The sequence below is a fragment of the Thermobia domestica genome, chromosome 1 (assembly GCF_964235325.1).
Source record: "Thermobia domestica chromosome 1, izTheDome1.hap1.1, whole genome shotgun sequence".
Lineage (NCBI taxonomy): Eukaryota > Metazoa > Arthropoda > Insecta > Zygentoma > Lepismatidae > Thermobia > Thermobia domestica.
The window spans coordinates 374,582,151-374,599,436 of record NC_137454.1 but is presented as its reverse complement, the minus strand read 5'-3'; the positions used below and the strand labels follow the sequence as shown (position 1 = coordinate 374,599,436).

At 37.1% G+C, this 17,286-nt stretch overlaps 1 protein-coding gene across 2 annotated transcripts in view; it reads right to left on the bottom strand.

The window, feature by feature from the left end:
• The window catches only part of LOC145664483 (uncharacterized), a 197,418-nt gene extending 180,456 nt beyond the window's left edge, over positions 1-16,962 (bottom strand). Inside the window, exon 1 of one of the 2 annotated variants that reach the window (XM_081731210.1) lies at positions 16,737-16,962. In XM_081731210.1, coding sequence (XP_081587336.1) covers positions 16,737-16,773 — 37 coding nt within the window. In that variant the 5' untranslated portion in view covers positions 16,774-16,962. The remainder of the gene's footprint in view (positions 1-16,736) is intronic. The other variant, XM_081731206.1, reaches the window with a different exon arrangement.
• Between the last annotated feature and the right edge of the window lie 324 nt (positions 16,963-17,286).

Below are 17,286 nucleotides of genomic sequence, written 5' to 3'. Positions count from 1 at the left end.
GGGGTACGCGAGAAAGAAAGGTTGATAGCACTGCTAAAGTTTAAAGTGGATTCTTTCAATCATCGCAATTATGATCAAATTTCAAGGCTTTCTGCCACAAATCAAATCTGTACCCCGTGCGCCGAAGTCAAGTATGCTATAGATATACCATATTGACTTGACACCTAGTCTTCCGTTCCTAGTGCTGCTATCGGCAGAAGGAATTCCACTCCCTTTTGCTAAGGTTCTCTCGCTTATCAACAGCTGAACCCTTATTGGCTCAACGCGTGGGTGTGGGAGGGTGTGAGCTTTAGTTCACATTTTTGCCACGGCTCAAGACATTTTGGCAGCACTTTAGCATTTTTCTTTATTCAGCCTATTTATCTACATAGTACCCAATATTCTACTTAAGCCACTATACGACAAGGATACGAACACAGGAACACCCATGCAGTAGCGTAGCCAGGATGTGTGTTGGGGGGGAGCCCAAGTGCTGTTATAGGTATATATAGAAAAATTACAAACAAAAAAATATATAAACATAAAAATATATAAAACATTCCAAACATCAAAGTACCAAAGTATATTGTCGGACCTCTTTGGGGGGGGCGGCCCCTCCGTCCCCCCTTCCCTACGCCACTGCGCCCATGATCTTCAGCAGGATTCGAATCAGTGTTTTCTTAAGAAAATTTACCCTTTTCTTATCAAATTTTCTCTAGTTTGCTGAGTGTCCAATTCCTATGACAGAAGCTATGTGATAAGATTAATTTACCTATATTGAAGGAAGTACCAATTACAGTATTGTTTTATTCATTTACTTTTTGCTTCTATTGTTTTTTAACAAAAAATACATACAAATGCGCTCAGCCAACAATAGTTGCAAATTATGCTAGTTTGAACTACGGATGGGCAAAACCGGTTTTTATAAAAACCGGAATCGTTTCTAGAAAAAACGAAATCCGAAAAACCGACATTTCGATTTTTTCCAAAACTGGTTCGGTTTTCACCGAAACCGGTTTTGGTTGTCTACAAAGGCCGGTTCGTTTTTTTTACCGAAACCGGTTTCGGTTTTCTTTAAACTGATTTCAGTGAAAACTTTAGGAAAACACACAGAACTATTTCTGTGAAAACGGAGTCGGTTTCTGGAGAACAATAAAACACTATTCTGGTCAGAAAATTTTGGAAAAGAACGGAACCGGTTTTGAAGAAAACCAACAACCGGTTTCGATGAAAGATCGTTTTTTAAAATTCTCTAAAACCGAACTGTTTTTACTCTCTGTTTCGGGAGGTGGAAGACTGAGGCGCTGTCACCAGTGCAGTACAGTGTTTCCTTGATTTGACTAAGATGTAACATACTGTCATTTACGAAAGGGGAACAAAAGTATAGAAATATAAAAGTGAAAGTAAAAAGAAAACTAACTGTAAGTGAAATAATGTTTAAAAGTTAAAAAAAAAAAAAAAGCAAATAAAGCGAGTTGGAATCCGATGCTCAGAGTAGTTTGTTATAAATTCTGCCACGGGCAGATTTTGTTGATTGACAGATATTGATGAATGTTTTATATAAATTTTAGTAATGTTTTCAAAATTTCATTTTTTGTTAGTTGCTGATAGTTATTTGTTATTTAATTAATTCCACAACCTTTTCAATAGGTTTTAAAATGAAAAAGTGTAAATTTGCCTTTTTTGTGAGATAGAGAGAGAGAGAGAGAGAGAAAGAGAAAGAGGGAGAGAACGGAGAGGCAAAAATATATATTTAGGGAAGTAACCTATCCAAATGTAAAAAAAATGTCCCGTTTTTCCTAGTTGAAGATTTGGTCACCCTAGGCTACACCAAACCTGTACCACTGAGCCACCATACGCCCAGTATCAGCTTTAGAAAGAAGAAGAATTAGCAAAAATTTAAATGTTATCGCCACGAACTAAGAGGAGGAAGCTTCATACAGCCTTAGAAAGTGATGCACAAGAATTATCAAGTTAGGTAAGCATCCTTCTTTAAGCTTCTAACTATAACATTTAATTATTTTACCGATGCATGCAAAAACAACCACGTGATTTTTTTTAAGGACGGGGAAAGGGGGAGCGAAAGACTGAGACACGCAAGTGAAGTCGCAAATATACACACCTTGATGCAGATAATACTTAACTTAAATATATTGGGTAACTTTTTCACTACAGTAAATATATTAAAATATTGCACTAGCTAAGTAAGCAAATCGCAAATCATTTCTTAACATTTATTTCGAAGAACAGAACCCCTTTCGAAAATCTAGAAGGAACAATCGTCCTTTTTCTGGCTCCCCTGCTACGGGCGTCTATGGATGCATGAGATTTCCCTCAAGACCCGCCACCGCACCTTGGTGTGCTTTCGGAATTTGCATGTCTACAGTAAATTAGCAAAGTTCACCATGCTTCTTCTCTGTAAGCCCCAAAGTAGTACCCTTGTTTCCTATAATAATAATAATAATAATCATAATAATAATAATAATCATAATAATAATAATAATAATAATAATAATAATAATAATAATAATAATAATAATAATAATAATAATAATAATAATAATAATAATAATAAGAAGAAGAAGAAGAAGAAGAAGAAGAACAAAACAGTTCCTCAAACTTTGAATGAGGTAGGATTTGAGAAATGGCTTTATTACGTCCATTAGTGTAGAGCAAGTCTATAATTGTTAGGACGAGAGTGTCGCGGATGACGCAAGCCTCAATTAAGTTTCCTGTGGCCCACTCACAAATATTTGGGTTATGTGTACGAAAACTCGTTCTTGGCAACTCCCACAAATTCTACATGACTCAGGATTCATATCACATTCTGCTATACACTCTTTTGATCTCACGCCAAAGAAAATTGTAATGAAAGAAGTCATGATGGTTACTGATTATTTTCTTTAAAAAATAGACACAAAATTCATTAGAAAACCCTACGTAGTTGTAGGCATTAGGTGGAAAAATGTTTTGTAAAATTATTTGAATATTTCTTTATGAAATATTTTAAAATCAACAGTTTTCTGTCCGTTGTTTGTAAATACTATCTTGAAAAGAGATCGAGCGAATTCCGGGTGAGACGGTAGAGATAATTTTCATTTTTTTAGGAACGAAACAGTGATTTAACTCGTCTAGACTTACGGAAGTAGAAGGGTAAATTTGGATAAGGGCGTAACTAGCAATTCTTCAATTTTTCAGCAGAGCAGAAAAACAAATGTCCTTATCCAATTAACCAACGTATTCACACACTATTTTTGGAGACAGGCGTTCGTTACGGAGCATAGATATTACCTTATAGCATAGCATCTACAGGCACATACTGACAAGCTCTAACTTGCAAAAAAAAAAAAAAAAAAGTACCTCATTTTACCGGAAAACGGGTCGATACGCCCTTATCCAAATTACCCCTCATCTACGGTTCTTTTTGAGAAGACTTAGGAAGGAGCATGAAGATTACAGGGTGAATTTTCCAGTTTTTGTCCCCGGTTTTTCAAATTTGCAGATATAGGCCTACCGGGTGAGTGAAAAATAACTATAAATAAATGCTAGGTGGGAGAAAATATTAGGTAAAAGTTAACTCCGTATCTTAAGAAGTTTGAGTTGTATATGCTTGCATAAAATTAGACTTCTTTCTATTCACGTGATTTTATAGAATGACTGTTATAGTTTTGAAATCAAGCTAAAACAAATATTTATGGTTCTGCCCTAAGAGACTCATTTACCAACACCCAGGCCATATTGTTATAGATAGAAATATGAAATTTAGGCAAAAAAAAAAAAAAAAAATCACTGTCATGAGAGCGAGGGATAAGAAAGAATTATTTAAAAAAAAAAATACGCGTCCTAAGGAGTAGTGAAGGGGACTTTTTTTTCTGTCAAGGATACTGGTAAAGCATCTCACAAATCCTCAAGTAACGAAAATAAAACTCGGTATATAAATTTCCCATAAAAAAATTGAACACATCTTTTAGAGTTTTTAACGCTCCGCACCTAAAGGGAGAAAAGGGAGCAACTGACGTGTGAATTCACATTTACATTTTCGTTTCTACATTGTTCAAATTTCCACTTCTTTATTCAGAAAGAGTTCAATACAAGGATTAATCTGCATATGTGAAATTCGGTGTTCAAACTCTTCATTAAAAATGGGCAAACACATGATGCAGTGTTTACGAACATTCTTTTTACGAGGAAGAAAAGAGGCCAATTTCTATTTCGTACATTCAAATTTCCGGTTTTATGTCAACTAAATCATATTCTAACTGTACAAAGAACGAGTATTTTACATAATAAATAAATAAATAAATAAATAAATAATATCAAACATTTTAATGGAACTTTGAAAAACCCGAAGTTTATGATTGAAATATTATTTTCGTGTATTTATTTTCTATTTTTTAAAAATAAAACATTATAGAATTATTGCTCAAAAATTAAAGGTCTAAAAGGTTAAATATTAGGTTTACAAGTTCTAATATTTCAGAAGGATCTGACCTCTTGATACCAAGGAAAGTGAGAGTTCCTTCTATCAAAGAAAAAATAACCGACTTGTGCAACTGAACATCTGTGTAATGAAACCCATCAATTAGAAGGTTCTTCTACACGTGTTATTTTTAATTCTAATTCTCCACTTGACCTTCTTAAGGATGTCGTCTATCTCCATTATCTTGGGTTTACAATCCGTTGATTTATATAGGTAAGTATTCTTTTATGTTGGTAGGAATACGCAAATGAGACGTACGTATAATATTGTTAGTACGTATGAATATCCGTTACTCCTCACAATAACTTTTTAAGGGAAGCGATTTTTTAAATTATTTTTCTTCAAAGATAGCAATTATCTCAGCTGAGTTCGATAATGGAGTCAATTTGTTAACATCTTACTGATAAGTGTAAAGGTAAAGACATACCGAAGATACCTCACGATCGAGGTGGAAGTTTAAGTCGCGGTCGCTACCTCGATATCTAGGTCTAGATGGATGAATTGCGCACACAGCGAGGAGTTTGCACCCTCGCTGTAGAGACCTGCACGGGCCGAATTTTTCGGCCCGAGCCCAATCGAGCCCGAACGTACCTAGGCCCGGCCCAGCCCGGGCCCGAAAAGTTTAGGAGATTTTCGGCCCGAGCCCGGCCCGGCCCGATAAGTTTTTTAAAATTCTTGGCCCAAGCCCGGCCCGGGCCCGATAAATTTTAAAAGTTTTTGGCCCGACCCCGGCCCGATAATTTTTTTTTTAAATAGCTCGAGCCCAAATATTTCTCAAAATTTAGTACTAAATTTGACGTAACCTCAGAAATCTTTTCTAAACACTGGTTTACAACCTGACGCTTGCCTCCCGAATGTTGCCATTGCCTCCTAGAACTTTGCGTGTCATCGAAAGAACAAAATCTCTATTCCCTGTAACAAAAATCTAACTTAATTGATTTTTAGCATAAAGTGAAGATGGCAATATTGTTTAGCGACAGGCAAAACATTCCCACCCCTTCTTGTTATATTTTGAGTTCAGTGAAGGTCAAGGTCAGAGACCAATTTACCGCATAATGCCTGCAATTCTCTATAGTGAAAGTGGAGTCGCTAAGCAACACAAACTGTAAATAGCTATTGCATTCTTTGTAACATTTTTCACGGACACACTTCTTCAACGTTTGGCCTTATTCCAATTATCGTTTAACGAAAGTCAATAATTATTAAAGAATTGCAATTGATCGGCCCAGCCCAGACCGACCTGAAAAGAAATCAGTATCGGCCAGCCCAAGCCCGGCCCGGCCCAAAGAAATAACAGTGTCGGCCCGCCCAAGCCCGGCCCGGCCCAAAGAAATAACAGAGTCGGCCCGCCCAGGCCAGGCCCAGCCCGTGCAGGTCTCTACCTCGCTGTAAGTTCTCAGTTTGAGGAGAAGCATTACTGTGGCGCGTTTGGAATTATTGCATAAAAATCACTGCGAATCCACATTTTTTAAATCGAAAGGACTAAACAGTTTATAAATAGGGATGGATGCGAGACGAATCATCAGAAATGCTATATTCTCCTCTCTTATTTTGCAAAAATATTTGAGTCTCATCTCTTGTCCATCACTATCAATAAATCAAAGACTTTTACATTTTTTTTTTCAATTTTCTGTGAAGAAATGCCTTCTTTCACAACTCAGACGAGAAATCATTTCCCAATAAAGTAATAATAATAAAAAGACAGGTATGTCTTCAGGTTTCTAGGTGGAGGGGGCAAATGCAGCTTCGTTACTACAATTCCATTACTCGACATTTCCTCCCTATGGATACGTGCCTGTCTTTACAGGTATTTCTTTACCTTATATCAATAACGAATTTAGAAGAAACACTTTTTTTTATTAATCTCGGAATAGGGGGGCTGGGTCGTGGAATTTTAAAGCATAGATATGATTAACAGTAACTTATTTTAGAAATTCCACAATTTACGGACTTCAGCCCGAAAGCCCCCTCCCTGTAACCGCCACTGCCTTATATAATAATAAGCTACAGTATAATTCTCAAGTAAATATAAATAACTTATCTGACATTACCATTTCAATTGCTATTTTCTTCCATTCTCTATTTAAAACGTACCCATTATGATTTTTGTATTTCTTATCCTATATTGCTGGAATATTCTTCACTAGTTCTATTAATATGTCTTTTATAATCAAATATAGTAGTGCGGCAAAACCTATCGAACATAGACACCACAATCCCTAAACAAATAAAGACTTTATTCCGTGCAGCGCTTCAGAGAGAACCAATGAGAACACGAGCCACAACGATGCTTCCGCTGAATATCGATGTGAAAACAAACTCGGCTGTTTATCATCACGACCACTAATTCGCCCTCGCGGTCGACCTCTAGGTCGCGATGTAACGTACATCTTCGGCATGCGCTTACCCCTTTGAATCCATGTGTTTGTGCCAGTATCGAGGTAGCGACCGCGACTGAAACCTCGACCTCGATCGCGAGATATCTTCGGTATGTTTCTACCCTAATTTTAACGGGTTCTATCCACGCCTCATTTTCTATTATTGAAACAAAGGTAGTAGAAGTTACACATCTCGCCATTAGATCGCGGCATTCTCCAGTGGTTGACATCTACCGGACCGGATCTAATTTAAACTTCTAGTGCGTGTACCTTTTACAGTACTATTTAACAGAGTTCATTTATTTTAATGAGCCAGAGGTTAATTTTTTTTAATTAAAATCTAATTAGAAGCCCATTACATTGGGAATTTTAACTTCTATGGCTACGGTTAGACAGGAGATAAGAAATGAGATTATCTGTTCTTGTAAATTTTGTAGAATTCTCGTCTAATTTCGACTCTAGAAAATTTTTCCTCGTCTCCTCTCGTTTTGTAAATTTGTGTACAAAAATGCTCTGTCTTTTTTTCTTTTGATTTGATCTAAAAGTTCTCGAAATCCAAGCCGAGAATGATGATTTGGACGTGGAAATAGCACAGAATGCGAAATGGAAGGCAAAATTGGAAGAAAGTGTGTGGCGTTCTGAGGGACCACAGAATCATATGAACGAATAAACGGATGATTTACAACACAGTGGTTAAAGATCAGACAGGATTTACGGGGCAGAAACATGGCCAAAAAAGAAAAAGCATGAAAAAGAAAAGTTGAATGTTACCGAAATGAGAATGTTACATTTCGGTAACAAGAAGTGAAACATTTTGTACAGTTGTTAGCGAAAGTAACTGCTTCTCTTACATATTACGGATGTGACTTTAGGACAATTATTCTATTGCATTGATTTTAAAGAACCCACATAGCACACTACGTCCCTGGGATGTCCCATTTTGATCCCAATCATCCCATTCGGTTCCCGGGATTATCGGGATAATGAGAAGACATCCCATGGACGTCCTGCATGGGACGTCATGAAGGATTTCCATGTAGGGTATCCACGGGACGTACCAGATGGGACAGGAGGTCCGAGGGAAAACCAATAGACATCCCTTCGTGGTCCCGTTGAATATCCCGTATCTCAGGATATTAGCGGACATCTGGATCTCCCGCGGAAATCCTGTCGATGTCCCGTGAGCACATTCGGATAATCCCGGGATGTCCCGTCGTCTGTTGCGGGCTCAGTCTCGGACATCCCGTGGACGTACTTGTGCTATGTGGGAAGTTTGGTTTACCAAAAAATATTTATTCTGTTCGTCCGTGCGGGAGACAAACAAAAATCTAAAGAAATACCTGATGCATCACCATCAAATTTGACCAGGATGCAGTGAATCAAAAGTTAGGAACCCAGTTATAAAGGTAACCAAGAAAGTTCTGTCGCTTTTTGTGAAAGTTTGTGTTCAATTGGCCCTCACAGCGTGAGTTGAATGCGAATGGAGATAAGGCGAAGGTCAGTTGTTGTTGTGGGTATATCCAACATACTACCAGGTTGTGGCAGTTCAATTACACCGTGAACTTGCGTAAGGACAGAGTGAATGGAATCTCCACAGAGCGTCATAAGGGAGTGTATGCTGCACGAGTTCAAACTGGAGTCAAACGCCTATGCAGCAGGGCGGAAGATATACCAGGCCTTTTGTGAGGGTGTCGTGACTACGTGGACAGTGACCAAACACAGCGGTGGTTTAACAAGTTTAAGGACGGTGACCAAACACTCGAAGACGCACCACGTGCCGGAAGACCACCACATGTACAAAATTAAGATCTTCAAGCAGCAAATGAGGCGAACAGTGGCCAGACATGTGAGGAACTGGGACTACAGTGTGAGTGGAGAAACCATTCGGTAGCACCTCCATCAACTTGGAAAGCACTACAAGTTGGGTCGATGGGCCTCATATGATTAGCCTCTGGGCCAGAAGACAACGCGAGTAGATACCTGTTTTTTTTTTCTGTCTCGTCTGAGGAAGGAGCCATTTCTGGCCAGGGTGTTGACACGTGGTGAAAAATGGGTCCTGTACGAAGCTCCACGGCTCCGTCATCATTGGTTAGAGTTCCATGACCGGTTCCAAAACAGCCGAAACCAGCACTACACCAGAAGAAGGTTTTCCTGTGTGTTTGGTGAACTGCTCGCGGCATCGCGCATCCAGAACTGCCACCAGCTGGTCAGAGCTTCAATGCAACTGTGTACTGTCAGCAGTTGAACCGTGTTCAAAAAAAACTCAAAACTTTGGAGCCAGCACTTCTGAATCGCAAAGGGGTCCTCCTGTTACAGGACAACGCTAAGCCCCACGTGGCTAGGATGACACAGGACACCATTCTACGCCTTGAATGGGAAACACTATTGCATCCGCCATACTCCTCGGACATTGCATCATCCGATTATCATCTGTTCCATTCTTTGGACAATCACCTTAGAGGTCGCCAGTTCAAATCCCTAGTAGAGGTATAAAATGCACTTGATACCTTCTTCGATTCACGGCCCACTAAATTCTACAGCGATGGAATCCGTGGTCTTCCAGAACGTTGGCAGAAAGTAGTCGATGCTGATGGGGACTATTTCTGATCTTCCAATTACGTCTTAGGTGACATATCGATGTTCGAAGGTGGTGGGTGAAAAAGCGACAGAACTTTCTTGGTTACCTTTATAGTTAAAGGAGGTGGTATTCAAGCTGGAAGTGTTAAAAATACTCTATTTCTAAAATAGGAACTGAAGCTTTCATGGTGGCCTGATGCAAATATATGTTCTTGGGACGTCAATCAGAAATTGAGGGCATCAGGCAGCGAGCCAGTCATCGGGCCAACAACCGATTGGACAGTCCACCAACCAGTCAGAAAGCACCAACCACCGACTAATCAGTCATGTTCACACTATAACCGATTGGACAATCCATCAGACAATCAGAGCCACCCTGTCCGCTCCAGATAGTATATATATATATATATATATATATATATATATATATATATATATATATAGATAGATAGATAGATAGATAAACAGATAGAAAATGAATTGAAATTTTGAGTTTTACGTCCCACAGTTATGCCGGTTAGGCTAAAGGAGACGGTGATAAGGAGTAATGAATAAAATGGTGGAAGGAAGGAAGTGGGAGGAAACGGGAGAACCCCGAGAAAACCCACGCACACGGTGTTTGTCCACCACAAAGTTCACTTGGCGGGAGCAGGGTTTGAACCCGAGACCCCTAGCACCAGAGGTGAACGCTCTACCACTGAGCCACCGCGGCCCCCCAAATAAACAGATAGATAAATATATAATTCCTTTTTCTTAGTCTTTTCATACTGTTTCTGAAGATGAGAACAACGTCTTGTTCTCGAAACGTTGGACAACGAACACTTCATCTGGTTAATATGCTGAGAACATGTATTTACACTATTTCTAGTTTTAACGTTGATTACCATAGAACAAAACGTTAATTGATAGAGAGAAGCGGTTTCCTTTAATCGATTAGGCGTCCCAAGAATACATTTTATCTCCATCCTTAACTCTATAATAAAACCGGAAGTGATACAAATCCATTTCAACTTCCGGTCTTAATATAGATCTAAGTGGAACAAAAACGATAAGTGATAGCAAAAACCGTTTATTTAAGGAATAGAAACTTCATGTACCAAAGGCCACTAGACTACGGAAAGATGAATTTGAAGGTTTTCTCTTCAGTGAATTACAGAGATTGCCGTGCTCTGTAAAGGATCACGTTTAAAACGAAAAAAAAAAAATGCATCCAAATGTAATTGGAAAAAGATTTCGACAGTGACACACAGTCTTAAATTCACCCAACATACTTCTCAAGTACTCATTTGCTTGCCTTTAAGCTTATTATGACTTTCAACAACACCCTTCACCTGTCAAACCTGGGTACGGCCTTGATTAATGTATGCTGTTCTTGTATAACTTTCATTTGTGTTGTACATTTTAAGTTTCAACTAATTTTTGCTCGATTCTCCGCAGGTTCAATTCATATATTTTTCTCTCGATCCTGTCAAAGTTTCAAGTCAGGTCATTTGCAATCAATTTCCCTTACTTGTCGGCACCAAAAGGACATAAAGTATGAAAATATTAAGAATGCCAATAATAAGTAAAAGATTCTTAATAGCAGAGACTGGTTTCTTCGCTACCTCCAGACGTTCAATTTCTGTCGAAAATCATTATTGCTGCATAATAGCAATTTACTGTGTAGGTCCATGTCTCATATAGCATCGGTGCTGAAGGGGACACTAAACTCCAACTGCAATATCCAAACCAGTGTTCAAACTGTAAGGCAAAATTTGCTTCGAAATTATCATTCAGATCGCAAGTTATTCGAGTACTGAGAGAGAAGGTGACATTTTACTTACTAATACATAAAATACAAAAAAAAAAAAAAAAAGGTAATCAAAGCTTCATTCAATATTTGTCTTCGCAAAATTTGCAATCGCAAAGAAACCCCAAATATATAAAACAGAATGTGTTTAATTTGAAGTTCAAGGAGACACGATATAAGTACGAAATGGGGAACATAAGTACTGTATATGAAAAAGGAAGTAATTAATGTGCAATGGACTCTGTCTTCAAGGCATATTATTTACGTGATCTAATATGTCAAAACAAACAAATGACATTTACTCCCACATAAATTAAGCCACACTTACCACGTAAAACATTTAAGTACAGTATCACATACACTGAATTAACACACAGAAGCAAACACACGAGTAACAATCTTAATTTTTTCTTCTCACTTAAAAGAAAAAAAAAAGTTTGTGACCTTCATTTCTTTTAATTTGATTTATTTTTAAATAGTTAATAAATGTTCAATTTCATTATTGCGTGAAATACTTCGTTAACATTTAGTTGGCATTCAAATAGTTCTTAAATTCTCAACCATTTCTCAAACTTAAAATAAATTTGGAATACAATTGGTTCTTTGCTCCATCGTCCATCTCGTCTTCACTGTCTCGATGATCAGATGGATTATATCTTTGTGTCACTCTTTCCTACTACTGCCTCTGGTTAACTAACAACCAATTAAAACTTATTCATGTGTTTGCATTCTGTACAGAACCATAAAATTTTGTACTGTATAACTTCGAATAATCCAAACAGGAGATTGAAAAGTCCGATTTACATACGACCATTGTTGCAGTATAGTTTTTAAGGAGAATAAACTTTTGTTTGAATTATTCAAGTTCGAATTAACGAGAGATTCAGAATACTCGTTAATTTACAAAAATTAATACTGATTATCCCAAACTAAGACGCCTAATTTTGCGTTGCGTTGCTGCATACCTCAGTGACGGATCTAACCCGGGGACCGAGGGCCTAGCCCCCCCCCTTTTTTTGAGTGACAAGAATAATTTAAACTATTATTTATATATTTTTGAAAGCTTCCAGTAAACTCATGATATATCTATCATAGTCTGGGTTGCGGCTACCCCCCTCCAGTTTTTAGCTTCTAAATTCGTCACTGGCAAATCTATATGTAATAGGGTCACAGGAGGCGTAGTTCCAAAAATTGCAATTCCAAAGCTCTTTATATTTGATAAACGATAGGTGAAAAACAAAAAAATAGATATATCGGACAATGAAAATTAAATAAAAGCAAATAAACAGACTCCAAGTAAAAAATATATATATGGTGAACAGTGTTTATTCTCTAAGTAGCAAAAAGCCTACGAAAATGCGAATCAAATTTCTCGTATAACTTTTTGTTTACTTGACTTTATTTGAGGTTAAATAAGTAATCGTATCTATCATATTGGTATATATAGTTCTGAACTACGATTATTGGCGTGGGAGACCCGGGTTCAATTCGCGGCGGAATCTACATTCATTTGATTCGGGCCCTTTACTGCTGAACGGGACTCCAAACTCACATCAAAATTTTAAGAAATACTATTATTAATATTTGTAATTAAACAAGTCAATTTTACTATATTGTATGCTTACAATAAGCTGAAGTACCATTCGAAATCAGGTGCAAGTGTGTGGGTGTTAATAATAATAATAATAATAATAATAATAATAATAATAATAATAATAATAATAATAATAATAGTAATAATAATATGCAGTAGTGAATACAACAACGGTATTGCCTCCTTGCAGTGCCAAAGTCATACACTTTCGCCGTCATTGTTGTTATTGGAGAGAAATATTTTGAAGAAAAATAATCATTTCTGTATTTTCTAGGATCTAGAAAAATATGCTTTGATTTTCTAGGACTTGGAAAAATAATCCTTAATTTTCTAGGATCTGGAAAATATGTCTTGACTTTCTAGGGCTTAGAAAAACATGCCTTGATTTTCTAGGACTTAGAAAAATAATCCTTCATTTCTAGGATATAGAAAAAAAGTTTTAATTTTCTAGGACTTCAAAAATAATCCTTCATTTTTTAGCATCTAGAAAAATAATCCTACGTTAACTTAGCATACTACATAAGTGTCAACCACGGATATTTTACTCTCTGTTTACGTTTCTTGCACCACTTAACGGAATCAAATGCCATGTTAAGAAATAATAAAAAAAAACGCTATTATTGTAAAAAAAAAATACTGAATATACTAATTATGATAATACAAAGATATTATTAGTAAGGCAGAAATTATACAAATCTTGCACGGTTTTTAATTAAAATATTTTATCAGTGAAGCTATAGAAAAGAAACATATCAGGTGTGAATTGAAGCCTTAACCAAACCTAGTAAGGGCCCGGCGTGACGTCATTCCTCCAGGACTATTCGTTTGGAACACATTCCAGAAGCTGTCATATTTTTTTATACACAAGAATAAGAGAAGAACCGAGTAGAACTAAACAAGATTCAACTACATTCACTTGATCAGAAGACCACATATGATTCACTACAGGGCAGGCTCTAGGCAATTTGGCTACCCATGCAGTTGCATCATTTGCCGCCCTCCTTTCTTCAGAAAAAACAAATCTTAAAAGCTACGATTTTAAATATGCTACCCCATCATAAACAACGAAGGTGAGGGAAGAAGCACTCGCACTCAGAAAGGCCTAAACACTACAAATATAATTTCGTTGTGTCTTGTTTTTATTCTTTAAATAATAATCTATTATGTTAGTGAAAGATAAAGCAAACACATCTGCAGAGGAAAGATGGTAATTCTTTTTATAGAATTCAATATCGAGCTTCAACCTCAATATATCAGTTTGCGATTCCAGTGCAACTAGCTCTTTTTTTCTTTATCTGTTGCTTTTAGTTCTATATCTGTTAAAAATAAAAATAATAAAAACTTGTTTCTACATTTAATGATCAGGAACTTGTTTGTGACAAAGACAAGACTAATTTCTCGTATCAAAACTGTGATAAACTAACTAAATGAAACAGGTGCTCGCTACTGTTCGAGAATTGAGTTCTTGTATTTGACAAGAATCAAGCAATTCAAGCTGGAATTTGTTTGACCATTTGGTTTACGACCTAAACATAATTTATGAATGTAGTACGAAAATAGAAGTTCAGTTTAGTAAATGTAACTACCATCATCATGAAGTCTGTTTCCAATAAGAAATATTTATTTTAAATAATATAGGCCTAGTTATGACAGATTTTGCAGTCCCTTGACACTTCCCGTCCCGTGAACGAAAAAAATGAAAATGAAATTTTTGAGTCTTACGTCCCACGGTTATGCCGGTTAGGCTAAAGGAGACAGTGATGATGAGAGATGAATGAAATGAAGAAAGTGGGAGGAAACGGGAGAACCCCGAGAAAACCCACGCACACGGTGTTTGTCCACCACAAAGTTCACTTGGCGGGAGCAGGGTTTGAACCCGGGACCCCAAGCACAAGAGGTGAACGCTCTACCACTGAGCCACCGCGGGCCTCCGTCCCGTAAACGAGTTGCACATATGGCAGAGTCTGCCCTGATGCCTTATATAACAACCGAAACCACTCCACAACGACCTGTCAAAAATGTTGCTCAATGATAAATAAAACAGATATGCACAAACATACCGGAAAGAAACCGAAGACAGATATATCAAAATGCGCGATATACAGAATAAATTCTACCCAGAATATGATACTAAATTTCAAAAACGAGAAAGACAACTGCACTCAGGAGCGGATCCAGGGGGGATCGGAGCGTTTGCCTCCCAGAAAAGGATACTTTCTTATTTTATATATATAAATAAAACCCATCCCAGAGTTTGGAGCCCTTAAAAGTAGCAGTATGACAACCACCCCCCAGAAGTCGGTCCTGGATCCGCCCCTGACTGCACTACGCTAAAATAAATAACGAACAAGTAGAACAAGCAACAGAAGAGAAGCTTAACATTCTAGTGTCATACAAAAACTCGAATAGTACACAAATTACACAGAGGTTAGGGGTTTTAATATTCATTGAATACATGTTTTACCTCTTTTTGTGTTTATGAACAGTGTTTGAAATGAAATATTTAATTTTTACGTCCCACAGTTATGCCGGCCAGGCTAAAAGAGACGGTGATGATGAGAAATGAATGAAATGGTGGAATGAAGAAAGTGGGAGGAAACGAGAGAACCCCGAGAAAACCCATGTACTTGGTATTTGTTTACCACAAAAACTGACTTCGCGCGATGGACAGTGTTTGCGGAGGGAGAGGATGGAGAGGGGTAAACACTCTTCCAAATAGTGGAACTATTTAGAAAATCCGATAAAATGACTCCCTGACGTTCGATTGTTTCTGATTAAATATCCATTACCATTTAAACAAAGATTTTCCCCCGGGTGTACTTTATTTACAACAGGAGGTGAAAGAGCACTGTGATAAGACTAATAAACCACGTTGAGTGGTTTAGCACTATTTGATATACATTATTTCCAGGAGGATCATTTTGTATCTCCCGGAAGGGGAAAAGATTTCCCCTGGGCCACTCTCTAAATCATCATGCAAAACCAAGTTTTGTGGAATGATATATATATATATATAAAGAAAAGTAAACTTCCCATTTCTATACAGTGCGTATTAGTACAAATACATAAAATTAAATAGTACGGTAATTAGGACTTAAGAATTCTGAAAGATTACAAATCATACTCATAATATGTACAGTAATTAATGATTTTAGAATTCGAATTATCATATATTCGAATAATTCAAAGACATATTTCCCGAGTATTCAAACAAAATCATTGTTTGAAATAGTTTGGATAATTATTTTAACTCATATTACTAATCGAATAATTTTAACAGTAGTACTACCTTACGGATTCACAAATTTACTCATGTTTTGTTACAATAGAAAAACCAAAGTGAACCTACTACTTCAATTAAACACGTAGTAAAATTAATTTGCCGTTTTAGCAAATAGAAGGGAGTCAGGATAAATATAGATGACTATTACTTAACGATTGTTTAAAAAAACGGATGTAGAAAAACAATTCTTGATTTCTAGGATATAGAGAAATAATCCTTGATTTCTAGAATATAAAAATAATCCTTGATTTCCAGGATATTGAAAAATAATCTTCGATTTTCTATGTATAGAAAAGTAATCCTTGATTTCTAGAATATACAAAAGTAATTCTTGATTTCTAGGATATTGCAAATAATCTTCGATTTTCTAGGATATAGAATAATAATCATTGATTTCTAGCATATAGAGAATAATCTTCGATTTTCTAGGATACTTCATTTATGGGGTTTAGAAAAATAATCTCCTTAATCTCCTAATAAGACAGAAAACTCCTTATTTCTAGGATATCTACAAAAATATTCCTGGATTTTCTAGGATAGAAAAATAATTCATGATTTCTAGGATACAGAAAAATAATCTAGAAAAATTCTAGGATATACAAGTTTTTCAAAAACGGGTGCTTAAGTGCTTATAAATACAGGTAGACAATGCTTACCTAGAAACAGCCAGAATACGGCCGCCTTCCACTGCATGGTTCCCGAAAAACACTTAAAACCACAACACACACTCAGAGTCACCCGTAACACACTTCAAAGCACAAACAACTAACTCAGAGTAACACTGAACGCAGAAACTCAGTCAGCAGGTTGGTTTCACGTAACGAGGTCTCTCTGACCCACTCATGAAGATGCAGTGAGGTAGAGAGAGCAATGCTGCCGTCGGTAGGAAGGGGAGAAGAGGGGGTTCTTGTCCAATGAACTAACGGTACGCGGTAAAGAAAGAAAATAGAAAACATATGGAGAAAGAACTTGTAAGTCCAGAGGGGAAATCTTACACCTCCTCCGTCAACCGATCATGTGGTTTGGCTTTGGTTGATCTCGTTTAGGACCTTGACAATCCGTGTCCGGGTCATTGATGATCCTTGAAGGACTTTTCAACTCTGAGAAATCGTGCAATGCAAGTGGATGAAGCGAAAGTTAAAATCATCCCTTTAAGCATGGACATCCCTGGCTGCTGGAACACTTTCAACCAAATTTGTGCTCTTA